The sequence below is a fragment of the Xyrauchen texanus genome, chromosome 40 (assembly GCF_025860055.1).
Source record: "Xyrauchen texanus isolate HMW12.3.18 chromosome 40, RBS_HiC_50CHRs, whole genome shotgun sequence".
Lineage (NCBI taxonomy): Eukaryota > Metazoa > Chordata > Actinopteri > Cypriniformes > Catostomidae > Xyrauchen > Xyrauchen texanus.
The window spans coordinates 31,925,473-31,944,318 of record NC_068315.1 but is presented as its reverse complement, the minus strand read 5'-3'; the positions used below and the strand labels follow the sequence as shown (position 1 = coordinate 31,944,318).

The 18,846-nt window shown below is 36.3% G+C and overlaps 1 protein-coding gene and 1 non-coding gene across 8 annotated transcripts in view; one reads left to right on the top strand and one right to left on the bottom strand.

Annotated features, from left to right (window-relative positions):
• eef2k (eukaryotic elongation factor 2 kinase) overlaps positions 1–17,499 on the bottom strand; it is a 34,612-nt gene extending 17,113 nt beyond the window's left edge. For 2 of the 7 annotated variants that reach the window (XM_052112154.1, XM_052112153.1), the window contains exons 1-9: positions 17,037–17,498; positions 16,144–16,425; positions 11,346–11,411; positions 8,048–8,148; positions 2,573–2,633; positions 2,363–2,400; positions 1,699–1,870; positions 1,436–1,585; positions 1,126–1,258 (exon numbers count right to left, since the gene is read on the bottom strand). In XM_052112154.1, the coding sequence (XP_051968114.1) occupies positions 1,126–1,258; positions 1,436–1,585; positions 1,699–1,870; positions 2,363–2,400; positions 2,573–2,633; positions 8,048–8,148; positions 11,346–11,411; positions 16,144–16,398 (976 nt within the window). In that variant the 5' untranslated portion in view covers positions 16,399–16,425; positions 17,037–17,498. Of the gene's footprint in view, positions 1–1,125; positions 1,259–1,435; positions 1,586–1,698; positions 1,871–2,362; positions 2,401–2,572; positions 2,634–8,047; positions 8,149–11,345; positions 11,412–16,143; positions 16,458–17,036 lie in introns of all 7 variants that reach the window. The other 5 variants (XM_052112152.1, XM_052112151.1, XM_052112157.1 and 2 more) reach the window with 5 other exon arrangements.
• Positions 17,500–18,258: 759 nt separating this feature from the next.
• Positions 18,259–18,340, top strand: trnal-uag (transfer RNA leucine (anticodon UAG)). Its single transcript has one exon. It is a non-coding gene; the product is annotated as a tRNA-Leu (tRNA).
• The last annotated feature ends 506 nt before the right edge of the window (positions 18,341–18,846 follow it).

Sequence of the window (18,846 nt, the reverse complement as noted above, 5' to 3'; positions counted from 1 at the left end):
AGGCAATGTTTTCCAATCATGTCCAGTTTTGGTGAGCCTGTGCCCACTGGAGACTCAGATTCTTGTTCTTAGCTGACAGTAGTGGAATTCTGCTGCTGTAGCCCATCCGCCTCAATGTTCGTTGTGAGTTGTTCAATGTTGAAAGTGAGTTGTACTTTCAGAAATACTTTTCTGCATAGAACTGTTGCAACGTGTGATTATTTGGGTTACTGTCACATTCCTGACAGCTTGGACCAGTCTGGCCATTCTCCTCTGACCTCTGTCATCAAAAAGCCATTTTCACCCACAGAACTGCCGCTTACTGCACTGTTTTGTTTTGTTTTTTTTGGGCAACATTCTCTTTACACTCTAGAGACTGCTGTGCAAGAAAATCCCAGGAGATCAGCAGTTACAGAAATACTCAAACCAGCCCGTCTGGCACCAACATTCATGCCACAGTCGAAATCACTGAGATCACTTTTTCCCCATTCTGATGGTTGATGTGAACATTAACTGAAGCTCCTGACCCATATCTGAATGATTTTATGCACTGTACTGCTGCCACATGATTGGCAGATTAGATAATCACATGAATAAGTAGATGTACAAGTGTACCTAATAAAGTGGCTGGTGGGTGTATAAACATATATAACACATGGTATCAAAATTGTAGTAAATTGCAGTACTTATTCATTTGTGTTAATATGTTTTTTAGTTCACTAGCACCAGTGATTATGCATAAAAAATATGTGTACAGCTTTGCAATAGGCATAGACCATCAGCCTGTTCTGAGCTGTGTTGCTATATCTTTTTTTAACTGATCAGACTTATGGATTTTCAGACAATTAAACATCTATTGGTCAGTCTGTCTGTCTAGGTCCTAGGTTTGTAGATACAAACATACAGATAGATATCTGTCCTAACCCTAACCCAACCATAACCCTTAATGCTATATAGAAGTTAAATTATTCAAGGTCCATATACAAGGCCTATCCAAACTTCAAATTTTATAACCCTTTTTAAACTTTCTGAACATCAAAGCTTTTTTTGACAAATGTTATTTTTCTCCTCATATGTAGACGAGTCATGCTTAAGACACCTTAAGTTTCGACAAACACTGAATTATAGCAGGATGTTGAAAAATACCCAAGTTGCCATCTCCAAAATCAGTGCCCTTCTCAGTATGGATCTGAGGGTCTGTGTAGAGGTCACCAACACCTTGAATGTCCACCACGATCAGCTGGTGTCCAGAGCGTTCAAATGAGAAATGACTGAATGCCTAAACAAACAAAAAGGAGATGGAACCAGGCAGAACTAAAGAATTATCCAACAAAACTTTTTGGCTAGGAATTGGTTCCCAAAAAATAACTAAGTGGAAACCATACTCTAACATTAGTTGAATATTCTATGTTTGTTGTGTACACATCATTTCAATGGGACATAACACCAAATGTACCTGGGGTGTAAGGCGTATGTTATCATCCCTCACAAAGCCAGAGTTGGAGTTATATTTTGTGTACTTCCCTTCAATGTAGTGCTCAAGGTGAAACAAAGGGTTTCCAGGACGACCAGTCATTTCCACAACACACATCTGCATGATATCAACCTAAAAATGATGGGATACTTTTAAGTATTACATATTACATAGCTGATGTGATTGATCAAACCAATTTGCAAAACCAACATCATAATATTTTATAAAACCTAGTGAAGAAGCACCTGCTTAGGAGGCCTGTGTCGATTGAATTCTTCACCCCATAATTTGGCCTCCATCTGTAACTTGACATCCTCAAAGTAAACCTCTCTGTCCACAGTCTCCATGTAGCTCTTAGCCACATAGTTTGAGGCTGATTTCCATTTGCTGCTGTGAGAGAAGTTTGACAACTTCTTCCTGTGAATGAAATGGCAAAGAAAGCAGGTTTAACCCCCCCACACACACACATTTTCAAACAAAAAAGATGAGAAAAGTACATGTATATTTGAGAAATCAAAAGAAAGTTTTGCACTGATTCATTATGAACTGGTTAAGGAAAATAAAACAAGCGACATGTTGCATCACATTAATCTGATAATCAACGAAGCTGTCTACACTGAAAGTGCTCATTGTGAAGTGTTGCGTCACATAGTCCCAACACTGGGATGTCCCATTTTATTGCTAATATGTTGCAGAGGTAGTTATTTTGCTTCTAAAATATCATGTGTGTGAATATTTTTTAAATTAATTTTATTTTTAACAATTTTAAATAATTATTGACTGTAACAATAGAGCTAGCCTGTGATGTTTCTGGTCTCTAGTCTACAAATGTAAATAATCCACATTCAAGCGGCGTCCAAGTCACGCTGAAAAATAAGGTGGATATACATTAAGATTCACTTGACTTACGCTCTGTAGCATTCCCTCATGGCTCCTTTTCCAAATATCTGTAAAATATATCATCCAATTAAATTAAGAACATTAAAAGGGAGAATACATACATTTGCAGTATCATCTAGTAACATCTTTAAGTTGGTAGGTCTATCACACATGCAGTAAATGCAAATCTCCACTTTGGTAGTTCATACAGAATGCAAGTGTATGATGATTTACAAATACCTGTGAGGAAATCTTGATAAATATGTCGTCCTTCGCCCATTCACCAGTAACAGCATTGTATCTAAAGCGTAAGAACACATTTTAAAACCAGAAATCAGCATGCATTTCTTCAAGTATTGTTTATCTAATTTTTAAGGCATGATTTTCAATCACATTATTTATTTACACAGCACAGTGAGGAAATGTATAACAGAGTTTGTACAAAGACATTGGAGTCATTGCAGCACCACATTTTGTTGAAGCATCATTTTCTGTAAAGCTGTTTTTAAACAATGCGTGTTGTTAAAAGTGCTTTACAAATAAAAATGACTTAATCCATGAACATAATAGTGTTAAATAGCATGGAAGTGATCTATCTCCTTAGATTAACCCCTGGATGGACTCACAGGACAGCTTGACCCGTTTAAACTTTTAACACTGATTTAAATCAAATTAACTTTAAGTTTTCAGCCTGAAACTTCAATAAAACATTTTTAAAAATCACAAAAGTCTCATGTCTGCTCCATTAACTGTTTCTGCAACCCCCAAATAGCGACAGACACCATATCAGCTCTTACCTAAGGTTGTTTTCTACAAAATGAGTCCATTTTTACTTGTCTCTCAGCTTCACTGAATGAATAAACCACTATGTCTCATATATCCAGGAAAAAAAGCAGTTCAGTAAAAAAAGTATTTTAAACAGATAATTGTTTGAAAATGTTCATGACTATTGATGATAGCTGCAGGCCGGAGATCTCCTAATGGGGCGGAATCGCTAAAAGAGAGGGGAGTTACTCCGAAAGGCGAGTAACTCCAAAAGGCTGCGACACCTTCTCACAAGGTTAGAGTTAGGGAAATGGTTAGGTTAGGGGCTCTCTGTACTTTTGCTGGCAGTTTGGAGCTTTTTAGATCTCTGCCTACAACTATATCCTTCACATATATTCCACAATTTGGGGCTTCCCAAAAAATCTCATGCTGACACCCCCGAGTAGGCCAGGGGTCTGGAAGTGGGGACGGGAGATGCTGAACATGTCGGCAATGCTGACTTGGAGGATCTTGCTGCGATACGTCGATCGATCACCACCATGGAGGGTCATCAGAGAGGGAATTATTTGCTAATCTTCTAGCGACCAAGGTGGATTTGGGGCATGCCTGAGAGAAGTTAAAGGACATGGAAAACCGTAGCCGTCGAATAACACCGTATCGTAGGAGTCCCGGAGGGAGTAGAGGGACAGGATAAGGTGAAATTCTGGATGGGCTCTTTCTGAATTTGCTCGACATAGCAGGCCATAAGCTGGAAATCGAGCAAGCTCACAGGGTTTCTGCTCATCGATCCGCAGAGGGTTCAATATGGGTCAAATTTCTGAGATCATCGATAAAGATCTTACGTGAAGCGAGAATTTGTGGAGTATTTCTTTGTATTGAGCCAAAAGATCAGGGTGTATTACATATCGATCTTCTATTGGTCACACGTCTTCTCGTCATCTGAATTCGCAGGTGAGAGTTCACCAAACTTAAACTATGGAAAGAAGAATGCAAAATTTCTTCTCTCTAGTTTTCTTTTCCAATCTCCCGCGTTCGTATGCATTTGGATTGAGGTAAATGGAGTGCAAATATGGAGTGGATTGTGGAAGACTCTCCATGTGGCATGTGAATGGGTTGGGGCACCACATTAAAAGGTTATTTCTCTTCAAAAATGTAAGAAATATGATATAGTGTTTCTTCAAGAAACGCACCTTTCTCCACAGGAAGATGAAAAATGTGGAAAGATATGGGGTGGGCATTTTATTTATAGTGCTGGCTTGAGTAAGAGCAGGGGAGTCATTACTTTGATAAGTAAACATCTACAATTCAAATGTCTCAAAAAGAATAAAGATAAATTAGGAAGAGACATTATTGTTTTAGCTAAAATTCAGGGACAAAGTCTTATTTTGGCTAATATTTATGCACCTACAGTTGATGATCAGGGATTTTGTATAGATCTTGAAGGGATGTTGAAAGCTGCTGGCACCCCTCATGATATAATATTGGGAGGAGACTTACATTTTTTATGGACTTAGTCCTTGATCATAGTGAAGTAAAAGTGAGCAAGCCCCCTAGAACAACAATTACGCTTCCACAGGATGTGTAAAAATCTTGGTCTTACAGATATTTGGAGACTTTTGAACCCATCTGGGAGGGACTATATATTTTTTTCCATCAGTCCCTAAGATTTCTCTAGAATATATATATATATTTATATCTAAGTCCCTCATTTCATCTGTTGCTGATTGCTCAATTGGAAACATTTTAGTCTCAGATCATGCCCTGGTATGTTTAGAGGTGTTGACACATACGGAGAAAAATAAATCATATAGTTGGCGCTTTAATGTTTCCCTTTTGCAAAACCCTGAATTCCAACAAATGCTAAAGGCTGAAATCAATGTCTACATGGAGACCAACTGGTGACTTAGGAGGCACTTAAGCCGGTTCTTAGGGGCCGGATCATACAATATGCTTCATTCACCAAAAAGTCCAAAGCTCAAGAACTCGTGGAATTGGAAGAGAATATTAAAAGTGCAGAGGCACAGCTGAAGCGTCGAATGTCGTCTAATGGCCTCGGGGAATTGACCCGATTGCAATATTATTTTGTCACGGAAGGTGGAGTTTTGGTTATTCAGGGCAGGGACAGTCATACTTCGAGTCAGGGGACAAAGCAGGAAAACTTTTGTCTAGATATATAAAACAGAGAGACTATTTTTCTACCATTCCCTCAGTGAAATCTGATGGTGGTGAAATATTTACCACGGCCATTGATATTAATAATGATTTTAAAGAATTCTATCTTATTCTCTATAGTTCCACATCTTAGTCTACTGATGAAGATATTAGAAACTTTGTGGGAATTTCTAAACTGATGACTGAGCAGAACAATTATCTTGATTTTTTCCATTCTAACTGCATATTAAGTAATTGTGCACTAATATATTTAAATGTAATTGCATTAACAATTACAGTAGTATACTGTATAATGATGATTTGTGAGTTTTCACTGCAAAACAACACAAAAAAATGCAGCAAATTGTATTGCAAAATTTGAGAAAAGCAGCAGCAAATTCAGTCATTTTGGGCTGAAAAATCATGAAAAAGTGTGGCAAAATCCTGGTGGGACTGATAAGTATAGAATTTATAAAATGCATATTTATCTGGAAATGGAGGGAGTATTTTAACACTGAAAATAAATTACACCAACTCTTTAACTGTATCAGTGTTAACAGAGCAAATGCTGCATTATGGGTATGGTACTAAACATATGCTCAGTATTTACTCAAGTGTGTGCTCTTTTCATCTTAGCCCAGAACACTGTGTGTCATGCAGACCAACCCGTTATACACTGTAGATTAATACACAGCTATTGGCTGGATGTCAAGTGATATTTCAGAGGTGTGAATTTACAGCAGTTTAAAATTAGATTCTAAACTTGTGAGTGGATCCTGAGTGTCTGTCTATCTGATATCATACAGTCTCTCATATTTAACAGAGAAAAACATCCAGTAATAACAATTTTAAATCTGAGATTTAAACTAGAGTCTGTGGTGTAAAGGCTGCAGTCACACTAGGCTTTAAACATACTAAATTATTTCGGACAACACAACAGACAGGATATGACGTCACGCTAGAGGATGCAAGGGGCACTGTTTATGTAATCAATGAACTATAGGTACCTTTGGATCTTACAGTACAATTATTAATTACTGTATTCTAAATCAGTCGTTTTTAAACTTCTTAGTACCAGACCAAAAAATATGATGATCAGCTATACAGTTTCATTTACAGCATAAAGACGAATTTATACTGTGTGGTAGAAATAGTAAGTGTGATTCAATAAAGATAACATCTTGTTTCCAAAATGATATACCTCGCTTTTATTTTACATTGTACTAAATAAAAAAAAATTATATAGATCAAGCAGGAAATTCTTCTAAACTCTACACAGACAACAACAGCTGTGACTGGTCTGCTTTGTAACCAGAGACCCATTCCTAGAGTGATATAAAAGATATCTGAAGTAGCTTCGCATTATCTCCGAGATTATTATAATTATTTTGTCTATACATCATATCATGTTGTATTTGAGCTCATTTTAATCAGGAGTATCTGCTGTTTTTGTATTCTGTTTATACTGTTTATTTATGCAAGTTTTCCAAGAATAATGCGACAAAAGCCACATCTGTTTACAAATTAAAAACTTATACTTACTTGATACTTGTTCAGTGAGTGAGCAATATTCTAGTATTATATTCGAGATCTATCCGAGCTGTAATATGTTTTAACCATATCTTTGACAGTATGGCATGGTTAGAAATATAGGGATGCTTGGGTCAAAAGCCCCAACAAAAATTCAAAATGGGCATTTTTATTTTACATCTGACATACACTGTCGGCCAAAAGTTTGGAATAATGTACAGATTTAGCTGTTTCTGAAGGGAATTGGTGCTTTATTTCACCAAAATGGCATTCAACTGATCACAAAGTATAGTCAATACATTACTAATGTAAAAAACAGCACCATCGCTATTTGAAAAAACTGGCATGCCCAATTGCAAATGCACTCTATGTCCTCGTGGTGGCGTAGTGACTCTGACATGTGGCGGAGGACGAATCACAGTTGACTCCGTGTATGAGAAAGTCAATCCGTGCATCTTATCACATGGCTTGTTGAGTTACCGCGGAGACCTAGCACGCGTGGACGCTCATACTATTCTCCGCGGCATCCACGAACGGTTCTTACACTTAAACGGTGCTGATAGTTGCTTTTTGGAATTATCGTTATCTGCAAAAATCAATGGCGATAGTTTTTTGTCATTTCAAATTAAGAATCCTCTGTCTGTTTCGGGCTTGTATTTACTTAAAAGTCCAACGTTATGCACCAAATATTATTTTTTTCAGGTTGTTTTGGGGTTTATGGTTGACCAATAAACTGTGTCTGGGATTTTTATACCTTTAGGACTCTTTGCCTGTTGCCGTAATAGCAAGGAAATAATAAGACATTTTTTGATGTTCAATAAATCAATTTTAAAAACTATCAGCTGATTAATTGGTTTTCGGCCTTTCCCACCACCTTAGTTATCGTTATCAGCAAAATCCACTATCGATCGACCCCTTGCAAATATAGCCCCTTAATATAAAAGTACATTTCTGACACTGGCACTGTACAGTAAATAATCATATTTTATATGTTAAGAAAACAGAACACTCCTAATTTGTTTGCAAATTAAAAAGCACTTTTTAAGAGTTGTTCACAATTGCCTATACAGTGTATGCATTGTACAATCCTGCTTCCACGCTTTCAAAACGACATGTTTTGATGACTTTTTGTTTTTTGTCATATGCCAAAGTATTTTACTAATAATTATTTAAGTGACTCAAGAGCAAATATGCTAACGCAGGTTTCAATTTCTTCCCTGTGAAGATACATTTAGTCAAATCTACATAAATTAACTGAAAATCATGAACCTGTATCGAGTGCACCGTTCGGTCTCCATTTCTTCCAGATGGAACTCAGCCCAGGGATCCGGCATGGCTTTGGCTTTCTCAATAGCATGTTTCCAAGCGTCCTATGCAAGAAAGAAAAACTTCCATAACTTTTCCACTTCCCAAGACACTTCTCTCACCTCAAAACCTTTATGTGATCCACTGCATATATTATGACTGTGCGTAAAATGCATGCACAAAACAATGATTGGGAGAAAGAAGTGAGGTACAAGCACAGGTGGAAAAGAGGTAAGCTACAATAAAGGTCAAGCAGAGCTTAAAGGTGAGAGAAAGGGTTTAAACAATACTGAAACTGTTCGGTAGACCAAAATTACATGTAACATGGCAATGTTATTCCGTAAATGTTTTATAATGTCTTTTATTTGGAATCATACCAATCACTTGCATCAGCAGGGGTGGCTTGGCTACATCATCACATCACAAGTTCACTACATTGTAAATTCTGAATAACAACTGAACTATTTGGAAAACACCTTGCAATGGAATTGTGAGAGCTAGTCTACACTGTTGTAGAGGTCTCATCAAGTATGGATGCAAGTATCATTAGTAATGTAAACCTGCCCCGTGGCTTAATAGACATGATACAACATCCCAAAATATCCAGTACACCTATTTTATAGTGAAGTATATTTAACCGATTATCTCCTTTAGAAAGGTCACAGTGAGACAGTGTGTGCATATATCAGCTACAAGGAAAAGTATGGAAGTATGGCAATATGAGACAGTGAATAGGCATAGAAATATCTTGACAAATCCATGACTTACTGTATATATTAATTATAATAACAGTTAAATGGTTAGGTAATAAAAAAATTTAAACACATTTAAAGAAATAGAAGGATGGATGATATATTGGTGACCACAGGACTATCTGCCAATATTTGTGTTTTTATGATGATCAGCACCTGCCTGATTAGGCTGACTTTAAGCAGATCATTTCAGGGATTATTTTTCCTATTTAAATAGGAAATGTTTTTTTCTATGGCAGGTTTCATGAGTACTAAAAATTTGTGACAGACCTATTTATTGTGTGTAAGTTAGAAATTCACCAACATATTTGTCAACTGATAAACTGTTTTTAATATTTTTTTGTGAGATTTTTGTAAAATACTGAAGTAAACATGAAGTAAAACAATGTTAATATTTTAATTAATAATTCAAGCAATTATGTGTACATCTCTGCTGTCATTAAATTGTATTTTGATATACTGTATCTGCCTTTGGCCACCCTTCCACATCATTTCAGGGAGGGACTACATATTTTTTATATCAGTCCCTAAGATTTCTCTAGAATAGATTTTTTTTTTATATATATCTAAGTTAAAAAACAGTTAAAAAAAATGAAAACTGAAAAACCGTATAGACTTAAGGTAACAATTTGCAATAAGTTATTAAAACCCCAATTACAAAAAACATAGGGACAGGAAGAAAAATGGCAATAAAAAAAATAAAGTGTGATTTGTCATTTCTATTCACCACGCTATATTGAAAGCACTACAATAACACATTCTTTTATGTTTTACTTTGTGATTTTAATTGTTCTTTTGGAAATAAACTCTAACTTCAAATCACATTATTGCAAGGTTAGGATTGCAGTAAGCTTTTAACATTGGTTAACTACATTAGTTAAAATTAGTTAAATATACTTGTAGGGTATTAATACAATTTGGTTCATGTTAATTTCAACATGCACATTTTTAAAATGAAAAGTTGTACCTAAGTTATTGCATTAGGCACTAACACAAATAACAATTAACAATTGTTTCTCAATTATTATTTAACACCAAACAATGAATAAATACCGGTAAAAATTATTATTAAAAAAATATTGTTCATTGTTAGTTCATGACACCTTATGCATAATCAGTCCTCTACATTGGGAGTATATCACTCGCATATGCAACCAAATGTTTTAGCTATGTGACTAAACTATGTCTATTACTTGCCACAGGCTAGTAAATGTCCTGATAAATGTTACTCGCCAGTGTGTAGTGGTATAGTGGTGAAGAATTTAAGCACTGCGATCCTTTTACTGAATAAGAAGCTGGCCTCATCTTTTACAGCATGTTGTGTCATGTGAGCAAGCACACTTTGACCTTATTTAGCTGCAGTGGAGTCCTGAGGTGTTGTGATCACGCGGTCACCATTCCTTTAGTTGAGCCATGATATGCCATAATTCCATTTACATTCCATTCCATTCCAATGTCAACTCTGATTTTGCTTAAATTTTTCCAAGGACAATTTTCACAGCATTCTCCATTTTACATCATGGCTTCAGTCAGACCAATGTAACGCGCCTGTTGCATTGTTGTGCATTATGCAAATAAACATTTCCTTTTGCCTCATTCCGTGTATTTGTTTTCCAAAGACAAGATCCACGCACTCATGAATTTTAATTCTATTTTAAAATCCTTTCTCTTATTTACAGTCAGCGATCAAAAAGTAAAAAATAAACATGAATGCTAATCATACATTGCACAGATGGAAGGAAAAACCACAGTGCAACTTCTCTCGTCAATATACTCTGCGCTCATTCAACCGTAAACATTTGCTCGTGGAGCTGCCGGTTCCCTTAAAGAGATATAGCGCATTTTATACAAAGGCTTTCAATGTAAACTCAATGTAAATCGTACAATTGCGTATAAACAAACATATGACAAAATATAAATATTTAAAGGGACAATCATACATTATTAAATATTTTAACTTCAAAAAACATTGTAAAACATTTGACAAATAGGCTCATGCAGCATCTATGCAGGGACTTTTACGAAACCTAATAATTTTACATGGTGCATATAGTAGCAATTAAGTTATTATTTTAATAACACAATTACAAAAATCGTTGTTATATGTGGAATTCTATTCTCATTATTAGCTTCCAGCCTTATGAATTTCAGTTCCATTACGCTTACATTTCGTCAAATGTCTGGCGAGTAAAAAAGAAATGTACCAGCTAATGGTGATTCTTTCTCCAACTTACCCATTGATAATGCTAAAAAACTGAATCTTATTGTAAAGTGTTACCAGATTTTTTAAATTGGGCATCATATTGGTTATTGCGGCATCATCCCTGCTCTATTCACTTTTTTCCATCTCTTTCTCTCTTGAGCAAAGTGAAAAGAAAAGAAGATGATAGCAGAAATTTGGGAAGAACATGCATTTCAGACTAGAAGCAATATGGTAAAATGGTTTACTGAAAATTGGGAAAGAAATTATAAAAGTGAGGGCTTGAAATTGAAACTTAAATTGAACATACCCGACCTCTCTCAGTTAAAGAGCCAAACCTGTTAGAGTGCACGTCCTGCACGGTTTCATTTTTGTTCTACATTGAAGGAATAGACAAAACCACTTTTAAAATACAAAATTATCAGAGTAAATGCAACCAGACTTATGCAAATTAACTTTAACAATACATAAGTGTAAAGGAACATTCTGGGTTCAATACAAGTTAAGCTCATTCGACAGAACTTGTGGCATAATGTCGATTACAACAAAAATGTATTAAAAAAGCAACAATCGAGGTTACACTGAGGCACTTACAATGGGGCCAATTTTTGGAGTGTTTAAAAGCAGAAACGTGAAGCTTATAATTTTATAAAAGCACTTACATTAATTCTTCTGTTAATAATCATGTATTATTTGGGTTGTGAAGTTGTTTTAATCATAGTTTTTACAGTCATTTTAGGGTTTGTTGACATTATATCATGGCAACGAACTTGTAAAACTGGATAAACATTAACACAGAAAAGGTTAGTAAGTGATTTTATCACACTAAAATCATGTTAACACTTATAATGTTTATGTCTTTTGGCTAAACGTTTGAAAAATTTTCAAAAATGTGCCTCATTCAATTTCATTGTAAGTGCCTCACTGGAGCAAGTCGAACCCGGAATATTCCTTTAAGAAAATGCGACATCACTTCCTATTAGCCAAAAGATATTTAGTACCAAACAGCTGCTGCGCAGACGCTCGCTATGAGCTTGAAAGAGTTCAAACTCCTTATAAGGAAGTGAGCGTGTGTCACAGAGATGGAGTTTTTGCATACTGCACATGTTTACTGCTACTTCTGGATGCTGTAACAAAACTAAATACCATAGTATTGTTATTGTGGTTAAGAAAAAGCTGTTTGTGGTTTATTTTACAAATTAATTATTATGATTGATTATTTAAGTAGACACAAACAACATAGGGACCTTCTTGGATTATTTCTAAAGTACCATCATAAAATGGATAGTTGCACTCCTGGATGCTGATTGGTCAGTACAGCGATGTGCTAAAATATAGAATATAGTTATAGATTTGAGTTGAAATACCTGTTTGACTGGCTACTGTTGTCTATCACTGTGCAACACCCACAGAGTTCAAACTCATTCTATGTTTGGAATGGAGTGCTAGGGTAAGGCTTAATATTTTAAACCAGTATGTGTAGTAGTCTGCATTATGCAACTATAAATGTTTAAAACAGTCGTACACGTCATTGTTGTAACTGGACCTCACTATGTTGTAGGCTTTTGTCAGTGTGCCATTCAGTCATGATTTTGACAATACATTTTGTATCTAATATTGTGTAAAAGTGCATTAACGTTAGGCCGTCCCATAAAATTACGAGTTAAGAAAAACATTAGATATATTGTGGATGGATGTTATTATTACAGGCATATTCAACCCCTTGAAAAATGGAAGGTCAAGTTGAGGGAAATCTGTTGCACTTCAACCCGATGGCAATATTTTTAGAAACTGACTGGACCTGAATGTAAATGGCAGCCATGTCTGCACAGCCTGCATGCACTAGTATCCAGTATGATTTGGTAATTTACACATAGAACCGCAGATTGACAGAGAACAGTGATAAAATGAGATAATAACGTTGTCATAGAATGATTTAATATGCATATGTTTTAAATAATAAAAGATTGCTAAACTCCCAAAATGAATAATGGAAAGTTGGCATATTTTAAAAGAATTTGGGTCTTCTCAGGTCCATTTGGTAAAAGCACATTTATTTAAAATTACCCGAGACCCAAGGCTACTAATATCAGTCCTGACCCGTGTTCGAGGCATGCGTCAAAATTTTGAACACAAACCCATTTGGATCTCAGGTCGGACCTTGATTTTTTGGATCCGAGTGGACCTGTAAAGACCTCTTACATGCACTCTTGTGTTACTGTGGTGCTATCAAACCTCAGTACTCAAGGGGGTGATAAGGTAACCGTGAAATGTATGTGCCATTAAACTGCATGTTACTATTCAGGTAAGCTGCTAGTTACTTGCTCAAGAATATTCTTTTCAAACTGCTCTGCCATGAGAGTAGTTGACTTGAAAGAGTTAACTTTCAAGAGGCAGATATTTCATACACTAATGTCCGCTATAGTAACCCTTGCAGCAACAATACGAATGCTACACGTACTTCCGTTTTGTTATTAATTGTGGTCTGACATTTTTCGGTAAGCAACAACACACAAAATCAAGCTTGAGTAGCTAGAAGTGTCTGCATTCACAACTTATGGAGTATGTTTTGGCCTTTAGTATCCTTAATATTTCAATGTTGTAGTAACAAACAACAAAGTTTTATTATAGCAATGACCTTATTCAGAGTTGTCTAATGAAATGTTTAGGAAATAATTAATTTTTTTCGCGTGCAGTCAGATGAATGATCAACAGCAATATAAACAACAGCAGAAACCATTTAATAGACAGGAGCTCTATTTAAGAGTGCCAGCACTAAGCGCAACGTTTTGCCATAAGACATTAGCTCAAAGTCAGTGTAAGCATGTGCTAAGTCTAGGCGCAAATGGGTTTGGCTAAATCGTGCACGCGACGAGCTAATAGGCTGGGTCAAGTGCAATTTTTCCGGTTATTGCCGTGTCTGCATCCCATTAAATAATCCATTCCCTCAAGCACCAGTGATATAAACAAAGACACCACATTCATAAAAAAATTTGTAGTGTAAATTAACTGTTTACAATTTATTAAAAGAATATACATTTACGTTATTTTGTGCATTGTCCTTGATAAATGTCATATTTCTGTGACAGTGATATGCTCCTTTTAAACATATGGAAAATGTGATTATCATCAGAATTTGGATGTATGCTCTGTTAAATTATAGAGAATGTAAGTATTAGGGCGGCAACGGTACCAATGTATCCACGCCGAACCTAATGGATTCAGGGCCTTCAGTACGGTACACACAGTCATACGAATGATTACATATCTTAGCATGCATGAAACCAATATTAAAATAACATAACGAACAACACAATCTACATAGAACTAAAATGAAAAAAGATTGCGAAGCAACACGGGACCAAATGGAACAAAACTTAACAGAGCACCACACTGTACACTAGAAACTGCAGATCAGATAAATGCATGTGAAGTTTATACTAGCTAGCTTGCTATTTATATAAACAAAATATAAATATGTCAGACTTAAATAAGCCAGAGATTGAAGACCCATGGCCGTCTCTAAATCTGTGGTTTGGGAGAATTATGGTTTCACAGTAAACTACAGAAAATACTGGGCAACGAGTAGTGAACAGGACGAAGGCTGTGTGATGACTCATTTACGGCGATATCATGTGTCTCTTGACTTCATGAGAGAAAAGCATAAACAGCCTGTCCAAGTCTTGCAACGGCATTCAAGCAGTCTTTCGCTGCAAGCTCAAACAGATCTAAAGTGATAATGAATGGAATAGGAGTAATATTTCAACAGCAGTGGACATTATCAATGCTAACAGGTCTGCCCCCTCCTCTGACAATGTGGATATTCTGATTTTCACAAAAAAATTTTTAATTGAGTGATAAGTACGGAGTAGTGGTGGTGTAGTGGGCTAAAGCAATAAACTGCTAAGCAGAAGGTTGTCAGTTCGTTCCCCACAGCCACCACCATTGTGCCCTTGAGCAAGGCACTTAACTCCAGGTTGCTCCGGGGGAATTGTCCTTGTAATAAGGGCTTTGGATAAAAGTGTCTGCCAAATGCATAAATGTAAATGTAAGTGTAAGTGGTGTGCTGAAAGGCAAAAGACAGAAATCTGCACTGCTAATGTATTAATTTTGTTTGTACTGAATTTTTGTTAAAGAAATATGAATAGTGCAGTCATGAATGAGCCTTCACAAAAAGACTGTACCATACCGTGATCCCAAAACCGATGTACATACCAAACCGTAATATATAAATATAATAAGAATAATAATTGATAAACAAACCATGACCTCTAGAAAGTTTAACACAAATCTCATAATTGTTGTTTCATAAAATGGCTAAGATGATGATTGTCAGGGACTTAATATAATGTTCCTATATATTTTCAGACATTGGACCTGTAGGTATTAAAGGTAACTTTAACACCACCTGCTGGTGGAATCTCTGAACTGCAAATGCGGAAACTGAATTTAGACTGCCTTGAAAACAGGCCTGCTTTTAAAAATGCAATTACCTATTTCTCAGGAAAATAGCAAATTATAATTGCACTTCAATACCATACAACACATCCAGAGTTTGATAAAATTGCATGAAAATTGTAATAAGACATAGCGCATAGTTGTTGCACGTAGAAAATAGAGCCCTGTTTGTCTATGTCTCACAGCCTTGTTTTAATACCCATCAATAGTTAAATATGGCACTACTCTGAATAAGGCATGCAGTATTGTTAAGTTGAGTCACTTTACTGTGAATTTTAGTCACCCTTTAGTCAGTCAAGAAGACAATCCCTGCTTAATAATAACCATCTTAAACTAGCCTAAGGTGATTTGCTCATCTTAGCAGGCAACAGGTATCCACTGGTCAGGCCAAGTATGTATAGCTATATAGTAACAATAGCATAGATCTCCAAATGGGGGCGCAGTCTACAAAAGGGGGCAGGGTAACTCCACAAGGGGGTGGAGTAACTCCAGAAGGGGAGTGCTAAAAGATCAATACACAGTTTGGGAAAGGGTTAGGTTAATAGGGGCTCTGTATATCTTTGCTTGCGGTTTGGACTGGAGGGATTTTCATTATTTAACTCAGCCAAAGTAATGAGTAACAACTGCAAAATAACAGGGCAAATGCTCACCTTGTAAGTGAAGGAGTTTTTTGGCAATGAATTGGAAAGCTGCTTGTTGTGAGGAAGGTTTCTTAGATTGTCAAAGCTGCCTTTGGTTGGGCTCATGGGGTAGTCGGTGATGGGGCAAATGAAGAGATCATCTTCTTCATTATCACTTGCATTGGCATCTTCAAAGGACACTCTGCTGTGACCACATCCATTCCTTGGGCCATCCTTCAAACTGCCCACCTCCTCCATACTGAACATGAGCTCTTCCTCAGCCATAATGTCCAACTGTGTTGTGCACAAAACCTACACACAAGCACTGACACGTGAAGTCTAGCCTAAGGGTCAAAAAAGATTACTACATGCATTATAATGTGCATCGTAACAAAACGTGAAAACGAACGATCAATGTGAACGGTATTCACTAAACCGTTTTTACTATTTGAGAGAAATCGATTTATGATCATGCGGTTCATCGCGATTATTTATAACTACTCATATTGTTAAATGTATCCGTTTGCAACAAGAGAGCCGTTTGAATATAATAAAGATCAGAATCAGCTTTATTGCCATGTATGCTTACACCTACAAGGAATATGTCTTGGTTGACAGCAGCTTCCAGTGCACAAACAATACAAAAAGAAGACAGAGATTATATAATAATAATAAAATAGAATAAAAGTGAATAGAAAATATAAGTGTATATATAGAAATACATAATAAGTCAATATATGTATACGTATGTACAATATGTTCTGTTATATACAGATGCAAGGGAATGTATGGCAGAAGATATGTTGGATGAATATAAAGATAACACTGTCATTCCCAGCTTGGATTTAAATAGTGCAATCGAAGCATATAAAACCACAACTAGAACATAGCAGGTAAAGGAAAGCAAAGTGCATGTCACATACCTTACGTTAGAATGAATAAAGCTGATATGTCGAAAGCATACCGCAAACAGGATACAGCACTTATCTCGAATCGTCGGTCTTCAAACCCCTTCTTAAAAGGAAATAAACAATGAATTGTGCATTTAAGCGGAAGTTTCAGCTGCGGTTGTTTCTCAACTCCTGGACAGTGACAGGTTTACAGTGCATCTACAGAAGTGTGCACTACGTGTAAAACTGTCAAGCACAGCGAGCAGCAAATGTTCCCTCGTGTTGTTGTTCGCGCAGACCTCGCATAGCTCAAAACACGAATCTTGCCCTCTAGTGGGGCTTTCCAAAAAAGCATTAATGTTGCCATCAGACTGTATTTACTTTCATTCAGATAAATATTGCCGTATGTATGTATTTAACCTGCTAATATATCCGCTTAAAGGAAAATACCATTAAATTATTATTCAAAGAGAGCCATGCGCCGTAGGCCATCTCAGCCATTTATGGGGCGCTCGTGTTGTTAATCGATCACTGAGGGAATTTAACGGATTCTACTATGGCAAAATCACAGGTCATGTATATTAATTTGCTCGAACTGATCTTCCTGGAGCTTTCAGGCACGTATTTAATTTATATTCATGAGCCAAGCCTAAGGCCGTCTTTCAGCCAATAAAGTATGCATACTGGACGAACGGCAAGTTACGTAATTAACATTCATAAGTAGATCCTTCAAGTACACGCAATGAGTCTGCCTTTCAGCCAATCAAGTTGCCATGCTTGTTGAACGTGTCATTTGTTTAATTCATATTCATGATGATGCCCTTCGCCATAGTAGGATCGCAAATTCTCGGCAGCGGTACAGCTCTCCACACTGGTGAGGACTAGCTGCACGTAGCCAATGTCGAAGAGAACAGATTTGCCCTTCCCACTCATGTGATATTCGAACCAAGACGGTAGTTTTGTATTTTTGGTTTTGAGATATTGCCACTGTCAGCGTCACATATTCAGACACTCCGCGGTGTTTCACGCTCAAATTTCATGTATTTATTTGTATGAAGTTGCTGTTTAAAGGGTAAATTCGTCAGTTACTTACGTTTGTCAAGCAAGACTATTCATAACAAACAAAGTTCCTTCTTCAATCAATGTATTAAAACCTAGATTTTTGAAAGCTGGACAGATCTTATTATTATTTTATTACCTTTTCATATATTATTTACAGGTTATATATACATAATTTTATATATGATAATTCATAGGTAGCGTGGCCGAGTGGTCTAAGGCGCTGGATTTAGGCTCCAGTCATTTCGATGGCGTGGGTTCGAATCCCACCGCTGCCAATTTGCTTTTCCATACTATAATCATGGTTCACTTGTTTATTAAAGGTAGTTTACACATAACCCACTGGAAAACCATAGCTATTAGAAAATAAGAGGTTAATAGTATTGGTGATGAATGACATCCATTGAAAACAGTGCTATGCATAGACACTTTAGCACCTTACAATTTGTCAGTGGTCAGTGACGGACTAGGATTTTTAAAAGGTTATTTTAAACCATAAATGTATTTCATATTTTTTAAATAGTTCAAATATTTGAACAGTTTTGTACTGAACAATGTTAACTAAAACTTGACATTACATTAGTTTCATCTGTTTGTACTAAGTTCTTAAAAACTTAGTAAGAAACGTTCTTGCCCGTAAAAATATCATGCGATGATGAAAATTAAGTCATGTGGTACAACCATAATATTTATTTATACAAACTGTTACCTTAATATGCAGAATATTTTAACAGTTATTAGCAGTACAGTGGTGTTTTGAAAATGAGTTTGCACTTTGTTTTTG